Below are 27,104 nucleotides of genomic sequence, written 5' to 3' on the forward strand. Positions count from 1 at the left end.
TTATGCCTTTCTTCATTCAATATTCCATCGAACCATGGATTTTTATTCTTTTCCTTAACTCTTTTTAATTTGAGTGGTATGGTGGCATTGGCTATTTTTGTTACTGTGGTATTGTAATGGTTCGTTAAATCGTTCACATTTTTCAAGTTGTCAGGTGGGTTTAAGTCTCTCTTGCAGCTTTCAGATAGCAAATCCATGTTTGAGACCCTGGTATCTCGGATCCATCTTTTCATTTTGGTAGTTTGACTCATTTTTATTTTCTCCCGTGATGGTATTCGGAAAGTTATGGCGTGGTGATCTGACTAGTCGCACTGTTCAATGGAGAGGATTGAGATGGCCTTGTTCTTCGAGATAATCCAGTCCAGTGTAGCTCCTTTTGAGTGAGTTGGTTGAAGACATGCTTGGGATAGTTTTAGATCATTTAAGGATTCTTTAAAGGCATTGACCTGTTTGTCGTTGTTGTCATTCCAACGAAGATTGAAATCACCTAAAAATATATTATTAATGTCAGAATTGGCGTCAGCAGTGATGATCTCCATCAGTTGGTCAATGAAATTCATATTGTTTCCTGGTGGGTGATATAGGGCATGTAGGTTGCAGATCTGTTTGTTTGCCGATCTTATGTTAAGCCCTAGGTATTCGCATGATTCAAGGGGGTCAGATTGAAATTGGCCAACCTCTAAAGTCGATCTATGGATACAGCAATACCTCCCCCTGTCTTTATCTGTCTGTCTAGTCTTAATATGTTGTTATGTGGTGGTACCAGAAGGTCCAGGACTGGCGATGAGGATTCAGATAACCAGGTTTCAGTCAGGATTGTTATGTCTATTTCTTGCTTGATGATGATGTTTGCTATGTCCGAAGCATGTTTCGCTGCAGATCGACAGTTGAGCAGCAGACATTTTAGAGATTTCTCCGTTCTGGTCGTGGTCATGTTTAACGGATCCATAGTTATTTGGATTTGTTGTAAGTTGTTGACGTTTAATTTCCTTTCCTTCCTTGTGGATGTGCTGTTTATGTCTATCACTACTCTTTTGATTTCCTGTGCTATCATGGGGTTTGATGATTCGTATTCCTGGAGTAGTGATGTTATGTCTTCTTTGGTTAGATTTTGGTTCCTATCTGGTCTGTTTTGTCTTTCTGTCACTGGTTGAGATCTCTTGTTGTTTATAGCTGTGGATGTATTTACTAGCTCTCTGATGAGTTCAACTCAATTCTGAGTATTCTTTGTGATATCACATAGTTTTTCTATCCCTTTCATTGAGTCTTGTTAATCCTGTTCTAGATTGCTGATTTGTGTTTGGATCTCGCGGATTTTTCTCATGACCTTTGGTACCGTAGTGTGAATAATCCTCCGTAAATTCCTATTTTCACTATGTCTGTTCCTGAGTTTCCGTGTAGAGCAATGTATCATTGTTTTCTTGATAATTCCCTTCGGTCGATTATTATCTCTCTCTTTGGTTTCTGGGTTATCGGTTCTATCATGCTTTGTTGAACCACGGCTATTATTGTTATTATAAGTATTTTGTGTTCTCTCTGATTCCTTCTCGAATAAGGAATTTTCTATTTCGCCTATGGCTCCAGGTTGAGGGACTTGTTCCTGTGGGTTATTCGATGGGGTGTTAGTTTGTACAGGTTCCTGTTGTTCTCTATTTGGAGTACTGTTTATAGTGTTGGTGTCGGCTGAGCTTAGGTTGTCTATTGGCGTATTCTGGCGTTGTATCAGCCAAGTCTCACTTATTTGCATAGCTTGTTTCGGTTCCGGTCGGACTTTGATTTGGCTAATACTTATAGTGTTATTGTCAGAGGAGAATGGGTAGTTCGTTGACAGATTCTGGCGTTGTAAAGGCCTAAAGTCTTTTATTTGTGTGTCTTGCTCCGGTTCCAGGTGGTCTCTAGTTGTTGAGCTACTTGTAGTGGGATTGTCGGGTGAGACAGGGTTGTCTTCTGAGCTACTCAGGTGAAGGAGTGTGTTTGTGTTCTCCACATTTCTTTTTAGGGTGGAGAAGATGTTGTCGAATTTTTCCAGATCATCATTGGAGGCTTAGATTAACACTATTCCATTTTTAAAGATAGTTATGCAAATGTTCGCTCTGAGTTTAGTTGATGCTCTGGTCATGAATTTTTTTCCATGCGGTATGTTGGTAGTGGCTTTAATATGTAGCAGGTTTGTAAAGGTATTGCGCCATTTTGCCCTTCTTCTGGTGAAGAAAATCATATCTTTTAAAATGATCCCTTTCTCCATACAAAAGGAAGTGTCAGAGATCAATGTTTCCGGGTTTCTCCTCATGAGGTTATGTTTACATTTTTTGGCTGCATTTTTGGAGAGACATGTAGGGTATTGTATGTTGTATACTTTCTTGCTTATTCGTTCCAGGTAGTTGTCTTCCATCTTGTGAATTGTGTTGGCGTTATAGGACAAGGATGCCTTCTTCTTAGTGGTGCTGTAATTTTCTTAACGTTAATTATTGGATAGTAATTATCACATTTATATGAAGTATTATAACTAAAATATTATCTTTAGTAAATGTAATTACTTAATAGATTCTTGTTATAGATTCCTCTTTCATGTATTTTCTTCTGTATTCCACTAGCAGGTGTACTCTCCATACAAATGATTAACTAGCCCTTGTTATGATCTTATGGTGTTTAAATAGACATTTCAAGATGCCCGCCGTTTTGGTTGTTCTTCTATGGGCAGAGGACTTTCTCTCTTTCAACTCTTTGAATTTGTCCACTTTCCCTTTCCCTCATCTGTTTAGGGACTGGGGTTGGCTCCTTTCTCTCTGTCCAGTAATTAGTCAGTCCTCTTTCCATTTCACCTGCCTCTGAATTGTTGCCATTTTGAGGTACTCTCTCTGCAGGCCGTAGGAGCTACCTAAGGGAGATAGTTGAATTGTCCTAAGCGGCCGCCATTTTAAAGTCAGGCGCACCGTTTCGAATTCTCCTGCAGTTTCACTATGAGATCTTTACTGTTAGTATTCTTAATGCAACCCCCGCTTGCGTTGTGATAGGGAGTGCAAGGTCCCTTTAATTTCTTTCAACCATCGCTCCTCCTCTGCTCCCGTCCCTCACCTCGGGTCTTTGCCACGTTGGTGATCCTCGCTCTCCACTCCTCATTCCGCTTCTTAACAATTCGGTGCGTCTCACCGGTTGGGCTGCAATCCTCACCCCCGGTCCTGGGGGCAGCGCAGAGGATACCTTGTAGTCAGCGCGGAGGATGTCTAGGGGTCGTAGAAGCACTTCCAAGGGGGCACCGAGCAGCCAGGGGCAACGCGGAATGTGCTCTACTGTGTCCCTTGATGTCCGATGTCTCCGTCGATGCGAGACGATCGACAGTGCTAGGATGGCTCGTCTATCGTCACTTTCCCGCTCGTGTCCTCGGAAGCCCTCAGCAATCGAAGATATGGGCCGTCTCGAAGTCCGGTGGGGAGCAGTCGCGCTGGACTTCGGTCTCTTCCTTCCAGGGTAGGTCATTGTAGATTTATTCCTCTCTCACTTTTCCGCTGTTATCCTGGTGTCGGGAGGGGGGTTTAATCAGGGATTTAAACTAAATTTAGTTATCCCGAACCCTAGGAGCTCTCGTCGTGAGCTCTTACGATGCGGCCATCTTGTGTTTTGCTCACCAAGCCACCCCAGTTCAGACATGGCCATATGCAAATCAGTCTTGACCCTGTGCCTCATGGGAACAGTCCAGACTGAACTTCCAAGCCATGTCTTCCCTGGACCGGAATCAAGCATCCTAGGAACGGTTTCTGGCTATCAGCCATCTTCAGCCAGGATAGCTTAACACCAGTGGCGTAGTGAGCACAGGACCCATGTCTGAGCATACCCTTCCCACAGAGGTGGAACAGCAAATGGAATATATCCAGTCAGATTAGTGGATGGATATGAAGGGCGGAAATGTACAGAGAAGAGGAAAAATGTGGAAACAGGGAAAGAAGTGTATGGTGATAGTGAAACAGAGGATACCGTGCTGGAAGATAAAATTAATGAAACTCCAAGACAATTTTCAAATTATAGAGATATACCAGAAAGAGTAGAAATGAGATATAATCCAAATGCCCCAATGACAGAAACATGACTTACCGGTACTCCTAACCAATGAAACTCCAAGACAATTTTCAAATTTTAGAGATATACCAGAAAGAGTAGAAATGAGATATAATCCAAATGCCCCAATGACAGAAACAAGACTTACCGGTACTCCTAACCAAAATAGCGAAAGAAGAAGTGTAAATAGAGTAGAAAAACGAGTTGAAGAACAACCAAATACTTCTGAATATATACGATCTACAAATGAATTGACAGAAAAGATACAAGAGCTTACCAAAAACCTAGAAGCAGTAACAGTTCCAGTAACGATAGGACCTGTAATCCCAGCGTTTGAAAACCAAAGAATAAATGAGCCAAGTTTGACAATCCCTTTACAACAAAGTTGGTAAAAGGTAAAAGAAAATATTTATCCAGATTTGTCAGAAATTAGGTGAACAAGTAATGTAAATCCGCCAACTTTTATTCAGAGTTTGCCCTATAAGTATGCAACTGGAGCAGAATCTGATTCTGCTACACATGAAAAGAGTATAGAGAAAATAGACTTAACACAGACTCCTGTAGGACCATCGGAACAAGAATTAAGTGATTGGCTTAAAACTCTGAAATTGAAAGACCATGAACCTAAAGTACTAGATGTGGCAAGATTAAAAGTCGATATGGAAGAATGAATTATTGGAACAATTGGAATGGACAGATTAAAAACGTACCAAGACAATGAACTTATGTTCATGTGTAAAAGTATAACATGGAGAGCAAAGTCTATACATGATCAAATAGAAGGATTAGCGAGTGAATTTGAAATAGAATTCGCAAAGAATAAAACATTGCAGAAATCCTACGGAGTAGACTTTTCAGAAAAGGACATTGAAAATATGAATACTGCAGGAAGGTTGACTCAAATAAAAGAATTAATTGTACTACTAAGGAGATGGGGAGATGTGAATAAGTGGAAAATAAAATGGGCAAAGAAGAAAGAAAAGGCCAGTGATAAATCTACATTAGCGTTCCCTGTGAGAGAAAAAGAGACGGTAGTCAAATCAAATCAAGTATCTTTATTTAGATATAAAACAATATCTTTAAAAGTTTTTCCCAAATCACATTATGTACAGTTTTGTGAGAAAAAAGATTTAAAAGAGAAACCCATACAGACATAAATAACATAAAAAGAAATAAGAATTTAAACTGTTTTATAAAAGGTGACCTGGCGTGTCACAAGCATCTCCCATCGTATTCAATTGTAAAGTCAAACCGTGCAACAGGGTTTCAATTGGACTTATTACCCCCCTGGTCGGTGGAGATTATGTTACGGAACATTGATCAGTCTAAATAGTCAGTGGCAATACCATGGCGGTTTTCTTGGTGTTAAGGCAGCGATACACTTGTTGAACAAATTTGGCAAATTTTATATTTAAAAAAGAGACGGTAGCAAATTAAATCCATATGATAGAAATACCTGGAGGAGGATATGTACATGTTCCTTGGAGTAGACAGGATATATTATCATTTACAAGTGATTTCCCCAGATTGAGAGAAAAACCAGTAGAATGGTATCGACAGGTAGATCGATTTGTGAAAGTTTCAAAAGTACTATGGGTTGATCTAGATGGATTATTTGACATAGTTGTACCAGCAGATCTGTGGACTGAGTACAAGATAACTGTAAATTGACCGAAGGAGGAATATCCTCGAGGCAAACTAACAGGTGCTCCGTCGTCTGAAGTGATGCGTAAATATGAAAAAGTAATAGTGTTTTTGAAGAATAAAATTCCACCAAAAGAAACAGATTGGGTTCAAATAGGCAGAACTATACAGGAATCGAAAGAATCTGTGCATGCATTTTATGAAAGACTGTTATTGGTGTTTAAACAATACAGTGGATATGAAGAACTGAGCGAAAAAGACATGAGTCATTTTGTGTATCGTTTTGTATATGGTTTAATACAATCGAGTACAGTAGATGATGTGTTGAGACAGGCTAAATATTGTAGTGATGAAATTGAAGCTAAACAAAAGAAACTAAAGGAAAAAGCCATGTGGGCACAAGTGAAGGTAGCAGAAAACCAAGTAGCACAATTGATGCAAGTCAAGGAAAATTAAAAGGGAATTTCAACAAAACAAAATTGGTAGGAAATATAGAAGCTCAAGAAAAAGTTCCCTTGTCGAAATTGTGGCAGAATAGGGCATTGTAGAAAAGAATGTAAGTATCCACCAAGAGTTAATCCAGACAATACATCATTGAATCGATAAGTGCAGCATGAGGTAATTCAACAACCACCGCAACAGCAGTGGATAGTTACTCAGCAAAGTCAGGTGCCACAACTGCCACTTACACACAGTGTAAATCTGCAGAGATACAGTGCAGAGATAGGATTCAGCGGAGGCGAGCAGGTAAACCGATCGCCCAGAGTGAATGTGAGTCCCCAGTATTGGTTACAAGAGGAAGGCGGGATTGAGGCGGGATTGAGTCGGATGAAAGCTTCTGACTGTGCCCGAGAGAGGGAGAAGAGTGCGTGCTTGGAGCCACTCTTGAGGTAGATCAGTCTGGTCCATTTGTGAATGGAAAGGTGAATGATGTAGAAATAACTTTCCTAGTGGACACTGGTGCTACCCATTCTACTGTTAGATCAGTGGAAGTCCAAAATCTTCCTCTCTCGGGAGAGCATATCCAAGTTGTAGGTGTAGCTAATAGACAGATTAAAACCTCCATAACACAACCAGTTGAAGTAGAAAAGTAGAAATTGGAAATTTCAAAGACAGGCATCGATTTGTGGTGTGTGATAGTAGCCCCATAAATTTGTTAGGCCGAGATATCTTGTGTAAAATGAACTGCGTGATATATTGTTCACCAGATGGCATAGAACTGCAAACCCCATATGAAGATAGTTTGTATAAAATGAGAAAAATAAGTTGTTTCCTGTGTTTGATCGAGAAAAGATACCTGATGAATTGAAAAAGGTAGTGAAAGAGAAGGTGTGGGATTTCACAGGAGAGGATATTGGATTAATGAAATAAGTAGATCCTGTAAAAGTCTCTATAAAAGAAGGTGGGAGTTACCCAAACATTCCTCAATATAAAATGGCAGCGGAAATAATTGAAGGAATAACTTCAGCAATAAACAAAATGATTGATCAAGGCATTCTGAAAGAGATAGAAAGTAGTCCTTGTAATTCTCCGATAATGGGATTTTGTATCAAATTCCCCATGATGCAGAATGGTACACTGTGATTGATCTGTGTAATGCGTTCTTTACTGTTCCATTGCACCCAGAAAGACAGACAATATTGGTGTTCCGGTTCGGAGATCGTATTTTGGCATGGTGCCGAATTCCTCAGGGGTATACTGAGAGTCCATCTATCTTTAATCAGTTGTTAAAGAAATCACTAGAAAGTTTAATGCCTGGAGAGTCTGTAATGATTTCGTACATTGATGATCTCCTAGTGGCATCAAGGACAAAAGATGCATGTATAACAGATACTATTGCATTATTGAATTATTTGGAAATGGAGGGACATAAAGTGTCTCCATCAAAATTACAATTTTGTCAGAAAGAAGTGCAATACTTAGGTCATAAGCTTGCCAAATGAATCAGACACTTCACTGCAGAAAGAATCAAAATGATACAAGGAATGCAGCCACCAAAAACTCAAAGACAAGTAAGAATGTTTCTGGGAACGGTAGATTACTGTAGAAAATGGATTAGTGGATTTTCACTGATAGCAAAACCATTACAGAGATTAACCAGAGCAGATATCAGAGACCCTATAATATTGACCAAGACTGAGATGGAAGCATTTGAACAGCTAAAACTAGCTTATGCGAAGCACCAGCTTTAGGGATGCCTGACTATGAAAAAGAATTTGAACTGCATTGCAGTGAACGAGAAGGATGTGCATTGTCAGCGCTAATTCAAAGACATGGAAAACTGAGAAAGCCAATTGCATATTTCTCAGCCGTTTTGGACCCAGTTGCAAAGACGTTGCCACGTTGTCTGAAAGCAGTAGCAGCTACAAGAGTAAGTCTAGAACAAAGTGAAGGAATAGTGATGGGATTTCCTGTGAGGGTGTATGTACCACATTCTGTGGAGATTCTCCTCACTAGGACAAAGACCCAGTATCTCACCAACAATAGGATGACCAAATACGAGAAGGTAATTCTGGGAGCAGAACATGTGACAATCTCTAGATGTGTCAACATAAATCCTTCTACGTTGTTGCCTGATACCATGGAAACGGAAGTAAGAAATGAGGTTGATTATAAATGCTTAGATGTTCTTGAATACTGTACCAAACCAAGACCAGACATCAGAGATGAGCCATTGCCTGAATCAGATTATGTAATATTTGTTGATGGTTCATGTCTGAGAACAAATGATGGTGTTTTGAGTCCTCCTTATGCAGTTTACACAGTGACAGATGTACTGGAAGCATCCTGTCTGAAAGGAATTCGTTCTGCTCAAATAGCAGAATTGATTGCTCTGATTTGATCATGCGAACTGGGAAAGGAAATCAAGGTTACCATAGTGACTGACAGTCAGTATGGATTTGGGGTTGTCCATGACTACGGACAACTGTGGTCCCAAAGAGGTTATTTAACTTCTGCAGGATCCCCCATCCGTAATGCCGAATTAGTGAAAATGTTGATTGATGCCATACAATTGACTGATAAAATAGCAGTTGTTAAATGCGCTGCCCACAAGAAGGGGGATGATTATATCACCGAGGTAACAGGTATGTAGATTCAATTGCAAAATATTGTGCCAAAAATCTTGCATCCATAAATCAGGACAGAAAAGAAGAACTTGTTTCAAGTCCTTTAATGCTAACAACAGTAGTTGAGACATGGCAGGAAGTAAGACAAATGCAAGAAGAAGCTGATGAGGAAGAGAAAAACATCTGGTCAAAAGCAGGATGTAGGCAAAGAGAAGATGAAATTTGGGTTTATAAACATGAAAGACCAGTAATGCCTGATAGCATGATCTCAAATATGGCGCTAATGTATCATGGTCAAGCTCATGTTGGAAGGGATGCCATGCTTCGACTATTTAAACAGACATGGTACAACACTAAGTTCAGGATGATTGCTGAAGGTCTATGTCCAAGATGCCTCATGGGTCAGCAGTTTAATCCAAACAGAAAAACAATTGTGAGTTTGGGAACCGTAGGACGGGAGGGAGGTCCATTCACATGAATGCAGTTGGATTTCATAAAGATTCCACCTTGTAATTAACTCAGATATGTTTTGGTGATCATTTGTCTGTTCTATCGGTAGGTAGAGGCTTTCCCCACTAGGAGAAAAGATGGACTAACTGTTGCAAGATTGCTTTTGCGTGAAATTATGCCAAGGTACGGATTTCCAGTGACGATCAAAACTGATCGAGGAACACACTTTCAAAACAAACTACTGCAGATGATATGTGAAGCACTGGACATTGTGCTTACAGACCTGAGGCTTCAGGGGTAGTTGAACAAGTGAATGGGACAATAAAAAACAGAATTGCAAAAATGTGTTTGGCAACAGGACTAAAGTGGCCAGACGCCTTACCAATTGTTTTGATGACCCTAAGGAGTATCCCTGACAGAAAGACTGGATTGAGTCCACATGAGATTTTAATGGGCAGAGTGATGAGACAAGCATTTGCGCCAGTTGATAAACTGTTAACTATTAATGATGACATCATACTGGATTACTGCAAAAACCTGTCTGACGTGTTGACTTCTGTGTTCCATCAGGTGGGAACTGAATCAAACACGAAAGAGAAACATCCAGCTCAGGATCTAGTTCCTGGAGATTGGATTCGGATAAAGGTACACCGCAAAAGAAACTGTTTGGTGCCTCGCTGGCAGAGACCAAGACAAGTTATACTGGTCAGCCCCACTGCAGTTAAATGTGCTGGAGTAAAGAGATGGGTGCATGTAAGTCACACCATCCGTGTGCCTGAACCTGAGAATCCAAACGAGGAAGGTGAAAGCACAACTGATTCTAACTCTGGAGGTGAACCAGAGAAAAATCCATATACTGAAGCTCGACAAGAACATCGACATCTGGAAGAATCAGATGCTATCTCTACATCTGAAGGAGAAGGAGAAATTGTTGAAATACCAAATTCTGAAAATCAATATTTAGTAGAGACTGACACCAGTAAGGACACTGAGCAATGTGGAGATAATACTGGTGATCAAGAGAATACTGAAGAACATTCTGAAAGCTCTGAAAGCTCTGAAAGCAGGAACCGAAATCCTGACACTGGAAAAGAGGAAAAAAACTCACGACAAGGATGAGAGTCCAAGTAACAGCTATGGAGATGTTCCTAACAGAGTGAACGATCTGTTAAAGGAGAAAGACATTATAAAGTTTGTCATAAATGAAACTGTCGAAGAGACTGAAAGTGAAACTGACAACAGTGCAGATGAAACTCCATTGAGAAAGAGTTCCAGAAAAAGGGCTTGGAGAGTGGAACATAACACCACGGAGCCTAAAACAAAAAGAGTTGTAAAGGAGATAATTGGCCTACAGGAAGTGATGGACTGAAATTCAAACTGGTTAACAAAGCAAGAAAACCAGAAGATCAAGTAAATGAAATAACCAGTCAAAAGGAGTTGTTGGGAAAAAGAATAGAAGTTGTTCAAAGGACAAAAAGAGTAAGAAAACAAAACCAAAAATACAAATCACCTGAATGGTCGTACATTGTTTTACCTCCTATTGAAGAAGTAAGCACTAGCCAAGAGAACTAATACTGCCCAAAGTCAATTGGGAAAAGTGAGTAAAGAACTGAATCACAGAGAAAAAGTGATAATTGATCAAAGGTACATGGTAAACACAAAACCTGAAATCCTGATATAAAGAGAAAATTGTAAGTGAAAGGTGAAAGCCCACAGATGACAAAGGTCTAAGAGAATCGTAAGGCCGATCGCTGTGTAATTTTTTTTTAAATGGCTAATAATGAGCATAAAACGAAATGTTCTATTTTTAGAAAATGCTGTAGAATGTGTTTAATATGTACTGGATTATTAATTTTTATGTGGATAATTTTAGCTATTGTCATTACTTTTCCTGACAATATAGCAAAGTTGAAACCAAATGTAAGTTTGAATGAACAGAATGTTGTCTCAAAAGCTGATAAGTCACCTGTATATAAACCAGAAATTCACCAAGATAGATCCATAAGTGAATACACCAGGGGATCCTCACTGAGTGGTTCCTGGAACAGAAACCTGTCCGGACACTTGAACCCTTCCTTGATTTCATCCAAACTTCTAGGGACAGGGTGCTCTATATGAAGTTGAGAATTGGAACCCTCTTTTAAATGAAATGACAGCAGCCTGGAATCGATGCAATCCATCATCTACTTCTTGCCCAGGCTGCACAGCTCCCAATGAGTCTATCGCACATTTCCTCTTCACGTGCCCAGCATATAGGATGGCTAAAACTAAATGGCTTAAACCCGTTTGTAAAAAGCTTGGTTGCAAGAACTATCGGGTGGCACTACATATTTTAAATACCGACACCTCACCTTGGTCTGTGGCGTAGCAAAATATTTTGGCTGCGCATGGCTAATAAGATCAAAGCTTTTAGTGAAAAGTAGCAGCCAGGTTGTGCCTATGCTTGTCTTTTGATATATTGTTTTTATGGCCAACTAATAGCCGTTTAATGATCATGTCGTGCGTTTTTAATATAGCTGTATAATGTTCAGCTGGACTCATTTATCATGTTGTACTGTACTATGATTCTTTTAAAAATATGAATTTAGGATGTACATGCTTTTATGATAAACCTTTTTTATCGAATAAAGTACATACTACTAAAAAAAAATTACACCAGAAACACATTTTCAAGACTGTTATCTGAGTATGTTAGGACCATGGATGCCAGTGATTGCTATGTGTGTGTGAAGTTGCCAGCCTCAGTCTCAGAAGGGGAGACCTATCATCACCTTTCACTTACATATGGTGTTACATGTAGTGTGATTGCAAGCTTGTTTTATCAAACAGGGAAATTAGAATATTACTATTCAAATTCTGATGATATATTTGCAAAATTGAAAGTCATTAATGCAATGAACAAAGTAAAGCCTGCTAAAGTAATGGGAGAATTTTTCTTAGAAGTGGATGAATTGAGTCATGAATATTCATTCAGAAATATTTTGACTTGTAAAATGAGAAATGAGGAAAAAGCATTTTTAGATATGGTTGAAGAGAGAAGAAATGCTTATAAACGCAGTGAAAGAATGAACCATGCTAAATCCAAATATTGGACATTTGAAGATGAAAATCTTGATGATAGAAATGTGAAGTTGGCCATAAGTATAGACACTCCATTATTAGGGAAATTTTGTATAAGAAGAGACAATACTGTGTATGACAATTATTTTGTGGGAGCTAGTCAATGTAAAGAGACTTATCGAATAATAGGGGGTTGGGGATTTAAAGGAGGTAAGGATCCAGTTTTCCCTAGCATATACTTTATATGTGGGAACAAAGCTTATTATAAATTACGGGACCATTGGTACGGGACATGTTATGTACGTCTGGTCTTTCCTAAAATCTTTCATGTAGATAGAGGTACTAATGGAATACATGAGATAGGTAAACTTTTAAGTCGTAGAAAAACAGAGAGTGTGATTGAAATATTAGGTGATATTTTTGGAGCACTGATACCAGCAGTGGGAATATCTTTCAAAGCAAACCGAATTCGATAATTATCAACGATAGTAGATCGTTTGTCAACAGACACAGCAGGTGGATTTTTAATGGTAAATACTGAAATGGTTGCTATGAGAGCTATGGTGATGCAAAATCGTCTTGCTCTTGATATCATTTTGGAAAAAGAAGGAGGAGTTTGTGGGATGTTGAAGGTACAACACTGTTGTACCTACATTCCAGATAAAAGTCAAAACATTGAAAAGTACATTACAAACATTACAGAATTGCATAAGGAAATTGAACCACTGGAGGTTCTTGAACGACTTGATAAAAGTTTTTCAGCAGTTAAATATTGGTTTCTTGAAATAGGTAGTGCAATTAAAGGTAAAATACTAATCCCAGTAACAATAATAGTATTAATGATTTTGATGTTAGGATGATGTTGTATATATAGAAAAAGAAGTTATGTTAGAAAATCAATAAAGAAAGCAATTCAAGAAAAACGAGAAAGGGAAAGAGAAAACTGTGATATAGAAATGGAGGAATTTCAAGAAAAGTTCATTAAAGAAACCGGAGAAGAAGATACTAGAGTATAAACCATACTAATCTGAAGAACTTGAAACATGTTTCAATAAAAATGTTAAAATATTGGGAGTTATTTGGTGATAAGATCACCAAAGGAGGGAGTTGATGGAGTGAGGGGAAGAAACAAAATGTTATATACCCCTTGAGAAGTCATTTCCTCATAACTGTAACCTTTATTAATTGTGTTGTTTGGTATACTAATCAACGTAGTATAGAATGCACACATAAATACACGTGGGAATATTAATCTGCTTGCATGGAAAACTATAACTGACTAATTTAGTAATGCTGTCATTGTGTTTACTATTGCAAAGCTTTAATTTAATCAAAAGCGGCATAAATGTGTTTCTGTTTATGTATGTCGTGGCAAAAATATGGAGATAGGTGAGTATATCCTGTATATGTGTTGCTTATTTGCTAGGTAACAACTAACAGGGAAAATCTTAGTTTGGGGGAGGTAAACAGAAGGGTTATATTTCAATAATTAACATTTATTTGTGTTTGTTTCTATGATAGTTCCCATTCTGGCTTGTGAGGCCTACTTAAAAATGGAGGTTTTCAATTACTGTGACAGTTAAAGATACTGCGCTTGTGTGGCTAGAGCTGAGGCTGAATGTGAGCTGCCTGTGCCTGAGTGAGAGCAGCTCAAGGACAGCTTGCCCTGAAAGTCCAGATGACTGCCAACAAAATGTGAACATCTGAATTTCAAAACGTGGGAAAGGAATCTCATATAACAAGTTGAGGATGTGATTAGGCTGGACATTCTTTAAACAATTAACTTTTTAATTTCAGCTGATGCTACAGAAAATGAATATTAGAATGATGAAGTGATGCTCATCCACCCTCAAATTGTCCAATCAGGACTTGAGTTTGTACTGACAGTTACTTTTGTTGATAGATAAAGTTAGTGAAATAGGGTATAAAAAGATGTGATTTTTCTTAAGAAAAAACTCTCTTTCCGATTTTCTCCTGAGATGCTGTCGGAATGCTGATTTTCCTGAGATGTAAGACTTTGAATACATTTTCTATTTTCTTTGAATGAGAAATGAGTTTTAGATGAGGTTGTTAGTTAGGGAGCTAGGGAAAAATGAACTTTGGGATCAATTTGTCTTTTGCTAATACTTATGTCCTGAAACCTAAATACTAATGTCTATATCTGTATCCTTGAAATAAATGAATATCACTGTTTGAGATAAAACCTTTACTCTTTTAAGGTTATTTTCTTAATAAAGAAATAAATAAAGTGAATAAACTGTTAGACATGCTAATCTTTGCTTTCAATAAAAATTAGATAAATGGAGAATTAAGCATTGACCATAATGGTGGTGTGTCTGAATAAAACGTCTCATTAATAAAAACCATAGTAAAGTTCCTTTAAACTGCAGGTGTATATAGTATAAATATTTAGTTTTGATTTAGACACTCCGCTATGATCCAGCAGCTCTCCTTTGAATCACACCGATCCATGAGGTAGGATGAAAAGTGTTTGTGAGCAACTCGCAGTGTTATGGGCCCCACTGATGAGTAATGTATGATTTGGTACTTCAGGAAAAGGTGATATGGTTTTAGAAAACATTTCCGGAGTAGCGCTGCATCAGATAAACAGGCCTTACAGCAGTGAAAAACATGTCCTCCTTTATAAATTCAATGCCCCTTGCCCTATGAGCCTTCAGCACCTACCTTAGGTGTGCCTTATAAGTATTAAAAAGAGAAGGTTTAGGCCTAGCAAAAGGTTTATTTTGCTAGGTCGATATGACAGTTTCATAACTTCACAACAGGCTGCAGTATTAAAGTGCTTTGTTAATGGCTGGCACAATACGTACTGCGGTCCACTCGTAGTATTTAGTTTACAGACCCTGGTACATGTAATACCATATACAAGTAAATTAAATGTACCAATTAGGTATCTGCCAATTGGACTGAGTTTTAAGTGGCACTGGTTAGGAGTTTTAAAGTGTACAGATTTCCGAAAGCCCTAAAAAAGGGGCTCAGCAAAGGAAGGAAGTGAAGGCAAAAACTTTGGAGTTAGCCTTGAGAGATGGCCAGGTCCAAGATAGCTAAATAAATACTTGATGTGATTATTTGTAGGCTGGTGTAAACGTTCTGATTTGAAGTTGACCACTATGCTGATTAGGTATTTTGATGTCACGCAAGCAATATTGCAAATTAAATCAGATCAGCATGTTATCATGAATAATTTGTTGCCTCTATTAATATTTCACTTAAAAAACATCTTGGATCATAAAACTTGATTTTTGAGAAGGCTTAGGCAATAGATGAACTCAATTTACAGTTTTAAATTTCTTCATCAAAATCAGCCTGATGTCCCTTTATCTAACCCAAATTGTATTTAAACTTATAACACTAAATGGTTAGTTGATTTAATTATCTTTTAAAGCATTCAAATCTTAAATACATTCCTTATCTACTTATGATTTTGAAAATATAATAGGAACCTTCTTACCATCCTCTATGTACCAGGAGCCGATGAAGTCTTTGTTGCCAAGATTGTCAGGTTGGCCTTTGCCAAATGGCAGCATTGTAATTTTAGATCCATCGGAATTCATATACTGTCCCTCCTTCATGGAACAAAAAAACTCACAGTGGTAAATCAAATTATTGTAGCTAAAGACGTATAATAGTGAACTGCACAAGTTAACACTAGCTTGTTTGTAAGGAATTCAAGTAAACTCAACAAGTTGAGTAAATACCTAGACAGAGAAGTTTCAAATATACATATACGCCTGTTTGTGCCATAAATAAGTTTAATATGTTTAATTGCATTGTGTTTCCTGATAAGCCTAGTTTTTAAGATCACTATCTGCGTTAACAAAGCCTCTGGGCAAAGACCAAAGGCCTCCTTTATTAGAAGTAATGCATCGCTGCGTGAAAGCAGCGATGCGTCACTTCTCAGTGCACCCTCCTTGCGACATGATGAATGCGTCATTTTTACTGTATGACGCATCTTGTTGCAAGGAGTTACAGATTCGTCAGTATTTCTGACGTATCTGCAGGCGCAAAAGTGACGCCTTGCTGGAGTGTGTCACAAAAGTGACGCAACTCCAGCAATGTGTCCTTTCACATGGGGCAAGCCCCATGTGAAAGGGCCTGCGTCAGTCTTACGCCTGCTGTGAAGCAGACGTCATTTTTTGATGAATTTCCACCATAGAAGTGACGCAGTGAAATTTCATAGATTTTACTGCGTCACTTCTTCGGGGCTTACTTATGTGGGAACCCCCCCTGCATACATTATACCTGATGCAGGTATAATGTAGCGCAGGGAATTACAAAGTGACGCATCTGCTTAGATGCCTCACTTTGTAAATAGGGCGCACCAGGAGGCATGTTTTGTGCTGCTAATGTGTCACAAAATGTGACGCAACGGAAGCTCAAAACTGTCTCAAGGCCTCATAAATAAGGCCCCCTGATTTTAACATTTCATCCTTACAGAGAGGTTACAAGATTAAGAGGCTAAGGGTCCACTCTGTGTGTCAACGGTCCAAAGACCGAGGAATTATTACCAAGGGCCTTATCGCCGCTTCAGCTGCACTTTTTGCCGCTAAGCGATGATTTTTTTTATTGCCCTATCAGCAAGCTGTCGATAACAGGCGTTAGCGACAGCTTTCTTGCGATAGAGGCGGTTTTCCTGTTGCCTTGCATGTCAGCGATAATTATTGCTAATGACATGCAAGGTAGGCGTTCCCAACTAAAAGCGACTGAAAAGAGTCGCTAACACAAGTTCCCCCTATTAGCAACGCAGGCGAAGTAATGAAAAAAGTTGCGCTAAGCGCGATTATTGCTAGAATTTAACACCTGCGGAAAACATTACTTACCTCTTTCTTCACTGGGAGGTGGATTGTCAGGCTAAGTCCACCATGGCGTTAATGCGTAAATATCGCTGGATTTCCAGAGATATTCACACATTTAGCCGCTATCGCTGGATATTTTATGGCATTAGAGATAAACGTTGCTAATATCGTGTTATCTCAGCGATAATATCTGGCGATGAAAAAAAAACACGCTAAGCGTGTTTTGCGATAATTATCGCAAGTTGTTGCCAATATCACCCTAAGTGCTAGAGAGATGGTGCTTGGTATGGAAAGGAGTCCTGCTGAGGTGAGCTCTGACAGAAATCTACCAGAATATTGAGATGTAAAAATGTGCGTGCCAAACTGTCCACTCCAGAATATCGTAAAGGTCAGTAGAGGATAACCATACTTAACAATATATATATGTACCTTGACAACATATACTTACTTTACCTTCACAATAATCTGTTAGTCAACACTTTGGCATGTCTGTCCTCAATATGCTTATGATAGCGCCATTCCAATCGGGAATGGCGACCCCAGAAGCACACTGGATCGAAAAATTTCTTTAAACTTGGTACTTTCAAAATAAAGTTTTATTAGAGCGTTAAGTTTCTCTTATTGTAATCTTTGGCTCTTCACATGTTTCATAAATCAAAATTATACTTGGCCCAATGCATTTCGGGCAATGCTACCCTTCATCAGGGGCATTAATTTTCTATTGAGAAAAGATGAAACACATCTGTCATATATTCGTTTTTCAGTACATATGAATTTCATAATATCTTGACATTGTTCTCATGTTATTTACTCTGTACATGGACATGTATAAACAACTTTCATAAATATGCAAAATATCGTTGTTAACTCTGTACATGGACATGTATACGCAACTTTCATGAATATGCACAAACATTGCAGTCATATGAAATATGTGGCGAATAAATCATCAAAATCCATAAAATAACACGAGCAAGTGCCCGTAATAGTCAGTGAATCAAAGAGTGAATGAACGAGAATAAATGAAAAAAATTAATAAACGGACACCAAACGTACACGTACCTTCCAGATTGACGGAAGTTTTTGACAATGTTTTTAAATGGATCAATTCAATGCGCGTAACCCCGAGACAGTTAACCTGTGGCAAATAAAATAATTTTTCAAATGCCTATGTGTGCCAGTGGCGGTGGGTACCAAACCAAAATCAATGGTGTGTTATCGATCGTACCTGGAAATGTAGAAAGCCACCATGAGGCTAGAAACGTAAACGGTGCCATCCGGGTTTGCGAACCATGCTCTGTAAAAAGAACCCAATTGGTTCAGTGCCAAATACCGGTAAATTACGAAGTTAACTAACTATGTGGGTAAAAATTACGAGGTGCTTGTAACACTCACCTAGTGTCTCGCGTTTCGTTAGACGCTGGGATGGTCCTGCCGTGTGTTCGGGAAAGTGTTCGGCGAAGTTTTCGCCGGTGTCGGATGTATAACCCTCCCAACCCGGAAATGGTACATGAAATGATAATAGAAAACGGGCGATGTGTGGTTTCTGAACGGAAAAGTGAAAACGGACAAAGTGTAGTTTCTGAACGAAAAAGTGAAGTTTGTTCGTGTTTTTAGCAACAATATTAAAACACGATGTATAAGAGTGTGTGCATAAATTTCAATACCACATTAAACTTGATGTGGAGTACGTCACACATCTCAGGATATCAAAATATTACATGTCAATTACTCGTAATCAATCAAGAGCACAATTCTTATTGTTCGAAGCGTATAACAAACCTTGGAATAATATTCAAATACATTACCAAGTCCTGATACGTGTGTCCAACAAAACAGCATGTTAGTAGTTGCTATGTACAAAATAGTAAGGGGAAAGATTTGCTGTTTTTTTGTGTTCACACACTGTTCAATAAAGTTCATGATTGATGTATACTATTTACAAGAAGCAGTTTAAATCCACGCGTTCGTTAAGACCTTTCGGTTGTGCCGTATTTAGGTAGGAGATCCAGAAAATTTCTCTTCTTAGTAGATGTTGAGTATTGTCTCTGCCTGGAAAAACCAGAACTGATTCCAAAACAAGGAAACGTACTTGACTTGGAGAATGATTGTGGTTGTTAAAGTGCGATGCCAGAGGGGATTTTGCGTTCTTTGTTCGAATGTTACTTTTGTGTTCGATCATGCGTGTCTTTATTTTACGTTCTGTTTTCCCCACGTAAGCCAAGCAACATGGGCATTTGATCAGGTAAATCAAGTTTCGACTGTCACACGTTGCTGTGACTCTTAGTTTGATGGAGAACCCTTGGCTGGGATGTTTAACTTCAGTGCCTTTTATGATTGCATTACAATTTCCACAATTGGAAAGGAGCGACCACTCGGTCCCCCCGAACGTATGGTTGGGTGCCCCGATCCCTCCGGGAAACCATTTTGGGCGGGGAGCGTGGCTCGGCTGGTATGCCCGAAGTGGCGTAGCCGGGGCGCGCCCTTTCCCGCCCAGGAGGGGTTGTCCTAGACACCCGGACGGAAGACCACATCCAGTAGGCGTACCGGAGGAGGGTCCCCGCCCTCCCGCAGACGGATAAAAGAGCGGGAATCCGAAGAAGCATCCTCTTGTTCCTGTGCTCTGAAGGCTGCACCAACTCGTTGCTCGTGAGCCCTCGACGGAACAAGCGGCAATTTTGACCCACCCACCAGCCCCTTATGGCAATGTTTGTGTAAATAAAGTTTGATTAGATAGGAATGTATAGGCCTTTTTTCCTTTGTAGAGAAGTAAAGGAATGTTTCACATAATGATGTGGCTTCTGTTTTTTAGGATAAAGTTTCCCTTTGTAGGAAAATAAAGCTGATGACTCATCAAGGCTAGGTCAGAATTTTTTCCATTAGTAGGTAAAACAACTATCGTATTTATTTTTTGGTCGGGCGGTAAGGTCATGATCGGTGAGCAGTAATTTCAAGGTCCCTAGAGGGGGGCGCCACCCAGAATGGATGGGAGCGCCCGGGGGGAGGCGGCCATTGGCCCGTTCCACGGGGAGGCGGCACCCACTAAGGATGGGTCGCCTAGGGGGAGACGGCCATAGGCCCCTCCCAGGGGGGAGGCGGCTAGATGCCCCTCCTATGAATTTCCCGGGGGCCGGATATCCGCGACGGCGGATAGAGAGTGTGGGGATGAGGGGGAGTCCACGCTGTCCTTCCTACAGATACCTCGCACGGGAACTCAGACGACCTTTTAAAATGGCGTTGAGTGAAAAGGGGGCCCCGACGACAAGGGAAGTTACAGTTGGTAATGAGGGTAAAGTCCTCTGCGCATGCGCCACTCATACCGTGAGGGCAGGAGTTTGGTAGTAGGGATCTGACACCGGTTAAGACCTTGCCGTTGGCCCTTAATGCTAGGATGTACAATTTTAATTTAGAATGTATGCATTTACAGGATGCTAGACTCGGCTAGGAAACCTTTGTATTAGAGATCTGTTAAGGTTAGCCAAAGAACATGTCTTCATCGAAATGTAATAAATGTAAAATTGTACATAATTCATGAAACTTTTATTTAATGTTTTAAATTTTGTTTCATATTTTAATAAATACGTCCGGGGGGGTAACTCCCCCCCGCCTTCCAAAAGCTCAAACCTGTGTCTGTCTACTCCTATTGTGAATTGGTGTTGGCAGGGGGTGGCGGGCATCCCGGCCATATGTGGCAGGGTAGCGTGCCTTTGTGTTTGTTGGTATAACTCTGTGGTTTTTTGTTTAATATTTCTTTGATATTCGAAGATCTTTGGAATGCAAATCGTGGATTTTGTTGAAAAATGTTTCTTAAATCTTCCTCCAATGTGAATAATGACCAGTTTTTCAATATGATTCTCTTGATTTTGGTACTTTCAGTTGAGTACTTTAAAACAAATACCATTCTCTCCTCTTCTTTGGGCTTTGGTGGAGATTGTAATAATGATGTTCTGTCAATTTTAGATACTTCGGTTTTGGCTTCTTCTAGAATCTCCATTGGGTAACCTCGCTCTTGAAATTTGTCAATGCAGATTTGTATGCTTTGGTTCAATGATTCAGTTGTTTTTTTTGAAATTTTTTTTTAAAACCTTTATTGAAAAAATGCACACAGCTATTCAGCCTGACATCCCGGAGGCAAGGCAGCATCGTGAATCAGAAGAGCAATAGTGCAAGAGCGTTGAACGCAGTACTGTGAAGGTTGTTTTTATATTTATATAATAGAAGGAACATTAGAACAAAGAAAGGAAAAGATGCCAAGAACGCCGAAGAGTGGCAATGGAGCAGGGAGAGCCTACGAGGTGCCGGAGCGGGGCAGGGAGTAGCGTACACTGAAGCACAAGTACAGAAGAATAAAGCAGGATAAAGGGGGGGAAAAGGAGGAAACAGGAATCAACAGCGTATCTTGAAACAGTTGGTGTCACAGGTTATGGCGACAAGTGTTCATCCAAAGAAACAGGTTCAGGGGGCAAGCAAATATCTCCCCTGTAAGCATTCCACGCCCCCATACTTTCGACCACTTTCTGGGCTTACCCCTGGCAATGTAGACTGTCTTTTCCCTAAACATACACCAATCCATGTTGGCTTTCCATTGTACCACCAGGGGAGCCGTCACAGCCCCCCATTTCTGCGCAATGTCGCGTTTAGCCACCATGTTGCCAAGGGTCACCCACTGCGTCTGAGCCACATTATGATCGGACGGCTCCCAGATGTTAAGGAGGCATCTCCTAGCTTCCGCAGTCGCCGCTACCCCAGTCACCTCTTCCATAACCCGATGCACCCGTCTCCAGTAGGAAGCTATGACGGGGCATTCCCAGAGAATGTGTAGGAAAGTAGCAGAGGCGCCACAGCCACGGCGACAGAGCCCATCGGCCGAGTAGCCCATATGTACAAGCCGGGGGCCAGTCACGTACACTCTGTGCAAGATCTTGAACTGCACCATCCGGAGACGAGAGGAAATGGCGACCTCCTTAGGGGAGGACAAAGCGCTTTGCCAATCCTCATCGTCAATTTGCAGGCCATCGCGCACCCATTGCTCCTGCACACCGAGGAGGAGGTCAGTACGAACGTTAATCAGTTTCTTGTATGACAGTGAGATGGCACTGTCAGGCATATGACCGTCTAACACCCTATCCTCCAGCGGGGAGCTTTCTGGGATCGCCCCCTCTGTCAGCTTAGCAGATAGCAGCGCGTGTCGCAGCTGGGCATAACGGAAGAACTCCGTGCCGCCCAGCTGGTACTCGGCCTGTAGCTGGGAGAAGGTCTTAATCTCGCCCTTAGAGATCATATCGTCCACTCTGGAAATTCCTATGAGGTCCCATTTATCAAAGCCCTTGGTGTGCCATAACTTGCCCAAGATGTCGGAATCGTACAAAGGGGTAAATCTAGTCAGCCTGCCCTGCCAACCCTGCGCCTTGCTGATCGTGCGCCAGATGTGGACCGCAGTCCTTGTTGGACCCGACAATCGCCCGTCCATAGACCTCGAATACAGCTCCCTGTAGTAGTTGCCGCCCCCTAATAGCCACCTGTCCATGGCATAGCCAGGGTTGTGTTCCGGGCCGTAAAAACCATGGTTGATAGCCGCCAACTGGGAGGCCCAGTAGTATCTACGAACATCCGGCAATGCAATACCCCCGTCGTACCACGGGAGCGTGAGCTTCGTGGTGGCAACGCGGGGACGGCCATCCCAGAGCAAAGCACGTTGAAGGCTCTCAATCTCTCGAAAATAGCGAGCGGGAACCGGATCCTGAGTGTTCTGCCGGGCATACAAAAACCTGGGCAAAGACATCATCTTGAATAATGCCGCGCGACCAAGTAAAGAGAGTGGAAGCTTGCGCCAACCCTCCACGTCACGCCGAAGGCGCTGAAGAGGGGGAAGCAAATTGTGGTCGTATCTCACTCTCGCATTACCGGAAATATAAATCCCCAGATACTTAAAGCCCTGGCTGGCCACCTGAATGTTGCAGCCTCTAGGGAGGCGCGGTGTATCCCCCTTCAGCACTTACAGGAAGGACTTGGCCCAGTTGATAATGAGGCCAGAGTACCTGCCAAAAAGTCTGAGTACATGGCATGCCACAATGAGCGACTTGCAAGGGGAAGTGAGGTAAAGCAGAATGTCGACAGCATAGAGCGAGATTCTGTCCTCGAAGCCAGGAGCCCAGCTTATGCCATGAAGATCCGGGTGAGTGCGCATCATGGCCGCAAGTGGTTCAAGAGCGAGCGCAAACAGGAGAGGTGACAAGGGGCAGCCCTGTCTGGTGCCTCTATGGAGGGCAAAAGACGCCGAGATGCGGCCATTGACGGCAACGTTAGCCAGCGGGTCAGCATAAAGGAGCTTTACCCAGGCAATAAACACCGGGCCAAAACCGAGCTTCGACAAGACCGCCCAGAGGTAGCTCCATTCGAGAGAATTGAAAGCCATTGTGGCGTCTAAAGAGGCAAGGACCGCCGGCTTCTCCAGGGTGTGAGCCCTGGCCATGACGCCATGGAGTCTACGCAGGTTAAGGGCAGTGTTGCGATGAGGAATAAAGCCCGACTGGTCCGGGTGCACTAAGTCGCCAATGAGTCCAACCAGTCGATTGGCGAGTAGCTTGGCGAGGATCTTAGGCTCGGCATTGAGGAGGGAGATGGGCCGATAAGAGCGACACAAATCTCTCGGCTTCCCATCCTTATGGATGACCACAATGGTGGCCAATCTCTGGTCCAAGGGAAGTAGGCCGGTGTCCCGCGCTTCCAAAAACATGTTACGAAGGTGCGGGGAGACCACATCCGGCCTGATCTTATACAGCTCAACCGGGATGCCATTAGGGCCCGACGCCTTGCCCGATCGAAGTGAGCAGATCGCAAGGGCGATTTCGTCGACCGAGATGTCTTTGTCCAAGTCGTCGCGTTCCTCGTCCGAGAGATAGGGAAGCTCGACTGTCGAAAGAAGCTCTGTCGAATCGATCTCAGACCGGTCCGAAACAGAAGTGTAAACATCTCGGAAATAGTCGGCAAAGGACTCGGCAATGGCTCCGGGATCAGAGACGACAACTCCGTCATCACCCAAAATCTCGGGTACGACACGGCTAGCCATCTCCCTCCTATCCAACCAGGCTAGCAACTTCCCAGCCTTATCGCCGACGTCATATATACGACCCTGCTGTTCCTTAGCTATAGTAAGGGCCGCGTTCGTGGCAAGGTCACGGTATTCCGACTGTTTGAGGGAAAGGTCGTGCAGGAGAGTGGGATCGGGGTCTGTCTCCAGTTGGGAGCCTAACTCCGCAAGTTCCTCCTCGATATGCACCAAGTCGGCATCCCTGGCTCTACGGGCCTCCGCTATGAGAGCGAAGGCCGCACCCCTCAAAACAGTTTTAAACGCCTCCCATAGAGTCGCAGCCGAGCGAACCGAACCCTCATTCTCAGAAAAGTAGAGGTCGATAGCCTTGGCCAGTAGACTACGAGTCTTGGGGTTGCGGAAATATCATGGATTAACAGCCACCGGCCGGTCTGACAAAACAATGTCAAAGTCGAAAGAGACCCACATCGGGGAATGGTCAGAGATGCCCCGTGCCAAAAATCGGGCTTCAGAGACAGCGGGCGCACATGCAGCCAACGTGAGGACATAGTCTATCCGGGATAGACTGCCATGGGCACCGGAGTGGAAGGAGAAATGACGGAGCGTGGGATGTAACAGCCGCCAACTATCCACCAGTCCCATAGTCTCAAGAAAAGAGGGCAACCACAGTTGGGAACTCCGGAGGTCTCTAGGCGGTTGGCGTTCCAAAGAGCCGGAGCAGACCGAGTTAAGATCACCCCCCAGTATCAGCAAACCAACAGGCAAATTCAAAATGGCAAAAACACTACGGTAGGGGAGGACCTGGGGGAAGTTTAAAGACCATGCTCTGGATACAATTCCCAAAGAAGCCTATAAACAACAAAGGTACCAGAGGGTCTCAAGAGATGTGCCCAGAAGTAAAGAAAAGCCAACCAATCCCAGAACTCTAAAAAGATGCGTCACAGAAGGCTCTCAACAGGATGAGGAAAATACCCATCAGTCACCATACGGATCCGCCCTTCATCATTTGGGATTTTATCCGTACCACCCGTCTGAGAAGATCGGTGCCACACTCAGAGGTCAACCCGGTGGTAGGGGGGTTCCTCGAAAGGTATAGGCAATGACAGTGTGGTATGCCACTCGATGTTATGAGTGGCCAGAGACATGGGACTGGGGTGTGCAGTGCTGGAAAAAGTGAGGAAGTGAGAAAACTAAGAGAAAAGTGTATTAAAATTGGTTTTGAGAAAGCACTTGACAAAATTTATTCTATGTGTGCCTAACATACCAATATTAAAAATAAGTGCAACCTAAGGCTGTCTGATTATGTAGACCGCCTGAGGTAAAAGTGGTCGACTAGTTTCTGCAATCAAGGGACTATTGCGTCCTTGCATTCGTCAGGACCAAAATACAATTAAAGCTACTGCACCAAGTGAACTAAGTGAAGTGAAGGGTGACACCAGGAAAACAAAAACAAGTGCACATGGTCACCTGAATGCTCCGGGTGCCCTTACAGTCTGTGTTGATCACTATGGAAAGAGAAGAGGGTTAAGTATAGCTATCATACACTAATGGGCTGACAAGAAAGCCCATTTCATGTGGATCAAACATAACATCACACTCAGAGTGTTGATATACAGGCACTTCGTATTAGTATAGCCCGATGTTAATTCATTAGGAAAGAAATTTCATAAGCCAAATGTCTTTCAGTCCTTACCTCGATCTGTAAGGTGGACTGGCCTCACCCCACCTGGCAGTGGCTCAGGGGAAGATGAAGCACCGCTCTCAAATTCAAAATGGCGCCACCAAGGTCTTGGAAAGTGCTAGCTTGCAGGCCCGGGGGAACGTAAACTGAAAGTAAAGTCAGGGCACGCCCCTCCCACCGACCCGTGACTGCGGCGTAGCGCCCCCTCTCATCTATCAGAGTGACATCAATCTCAAAAGAAAGGGACGTGGGAACAAGAACCCCCGCCCCTTGAGAGCCCGATGAGAACCCCGAGTGGGCAACCATTTTGTATCCCTTACGGTTAAGCGCCTTACACGTATTACCAACGAGATGCGTCTCTTGAAGGAGAACGACATCAGGCATGTGGCGTTTAATCAATTAAATCACAACCCCCCTCTTGATGCTGTCACCCAACCTGTTAACATTTCAACTGAGTACACGTAGTTTCCTACCCCATCATCGTGTTGCCAGCCCCACCCAACCCCAGCAAACCTCAATAGCAATCGAAACTGAACAGTGTGTACAACCCATTGCCTAAGAGATAGAGAGAGAAGTAAAGAAGCAAACAAACGAACTGTCCCAAAACCACCCCCCACCCTGCACCCCTGCAGCAGACTAAAAAGCCCCCCCAACCAGCAGTGTGCCTGTCGCCCCATTAACTAGTCTACAGAAAGTCCCCAGAGGAGTAAGGAATCTCCGCAGTCCCCTCCCGCCACCCTCCTTGTAAACGACAAGAGAGTCATCAACATCGAAGTAACGTTGGTATTATCAGTCACAGACTACATGGGCACCAACCGCAATGTTCTGCACAGTAGAAACAAGTCCTAGAGATCGGAACCACCAGTTGCGCCTCCAAAATGATCGTCCTGGTCTTCCCAGTCGCTTGCATTGTCCGGCTCATCAAAGAACAGGGCACGGCTATCATACTCTATCCAAAGTTTGGCAGGGAACAGCATCGAATACTTAAGGCCCATTTCTCTCAGGCGCCGCTTTACACCTGCGAAACTCTGGCGCTGCCTCTGCACGGCTCTAGTGAAATCTGGATAAAAGTGCACCTCAGAGTTCTGGTATTTGAGCGGTCCATGCCGTCTGGACGCCTGAAGGATAACATCCCGGTCCCTAAAATTAAAGAGCCGGGCAATGATGGGTCTGGGCGCCATGCCCGACTTCGGCGGGCCGCCCGCGACCCGATGGGCACGCTCCACCGAGAAAAAGTTGCTCAGGCCTGAAGGTGCGAGATGCGCCTGCACTAAGTCCTCCAC

General features: G+C 42.2%; 1 protein-coding gene across 1 annotated transcript in view; it reads right to left on the reverse strand.

Moving 5' to 3' along the window:
• LOC147734887 (brevican core protein-like) overlaps positions 1 to 27,104 on the reverse strand; it is a 148,490-nt gene that overhangs the window by 46,032 nt on the left and 75,354 nt on the right. Inside the window, exon 4 of the mRNA XM_086952521.1 lies at positions 15,745 to 15,859. Coding sequence (XP_086808647.1) covers positions 15,745 to 15,859 — 115 coding nt within the window. The remainder of the gene's footprint in view (positions 1 to 15,744; positions 15,860 to 27,104) is intronic.

Source organism: Lissotriton vulgaris, chromosome 1_2, assembly GCF_964263255.1.
Source record: "Lissotriton vulgaris chromosome 1_2, aLisVul1.2, whole genome shotgun sequence".
Classification (NCBI taxonomy): Eukaryota; Metazoa; Chordata; class Amphibia; order Caudata; family Salamandridae; genus Lissotriton; species Lissotriton vulgaris.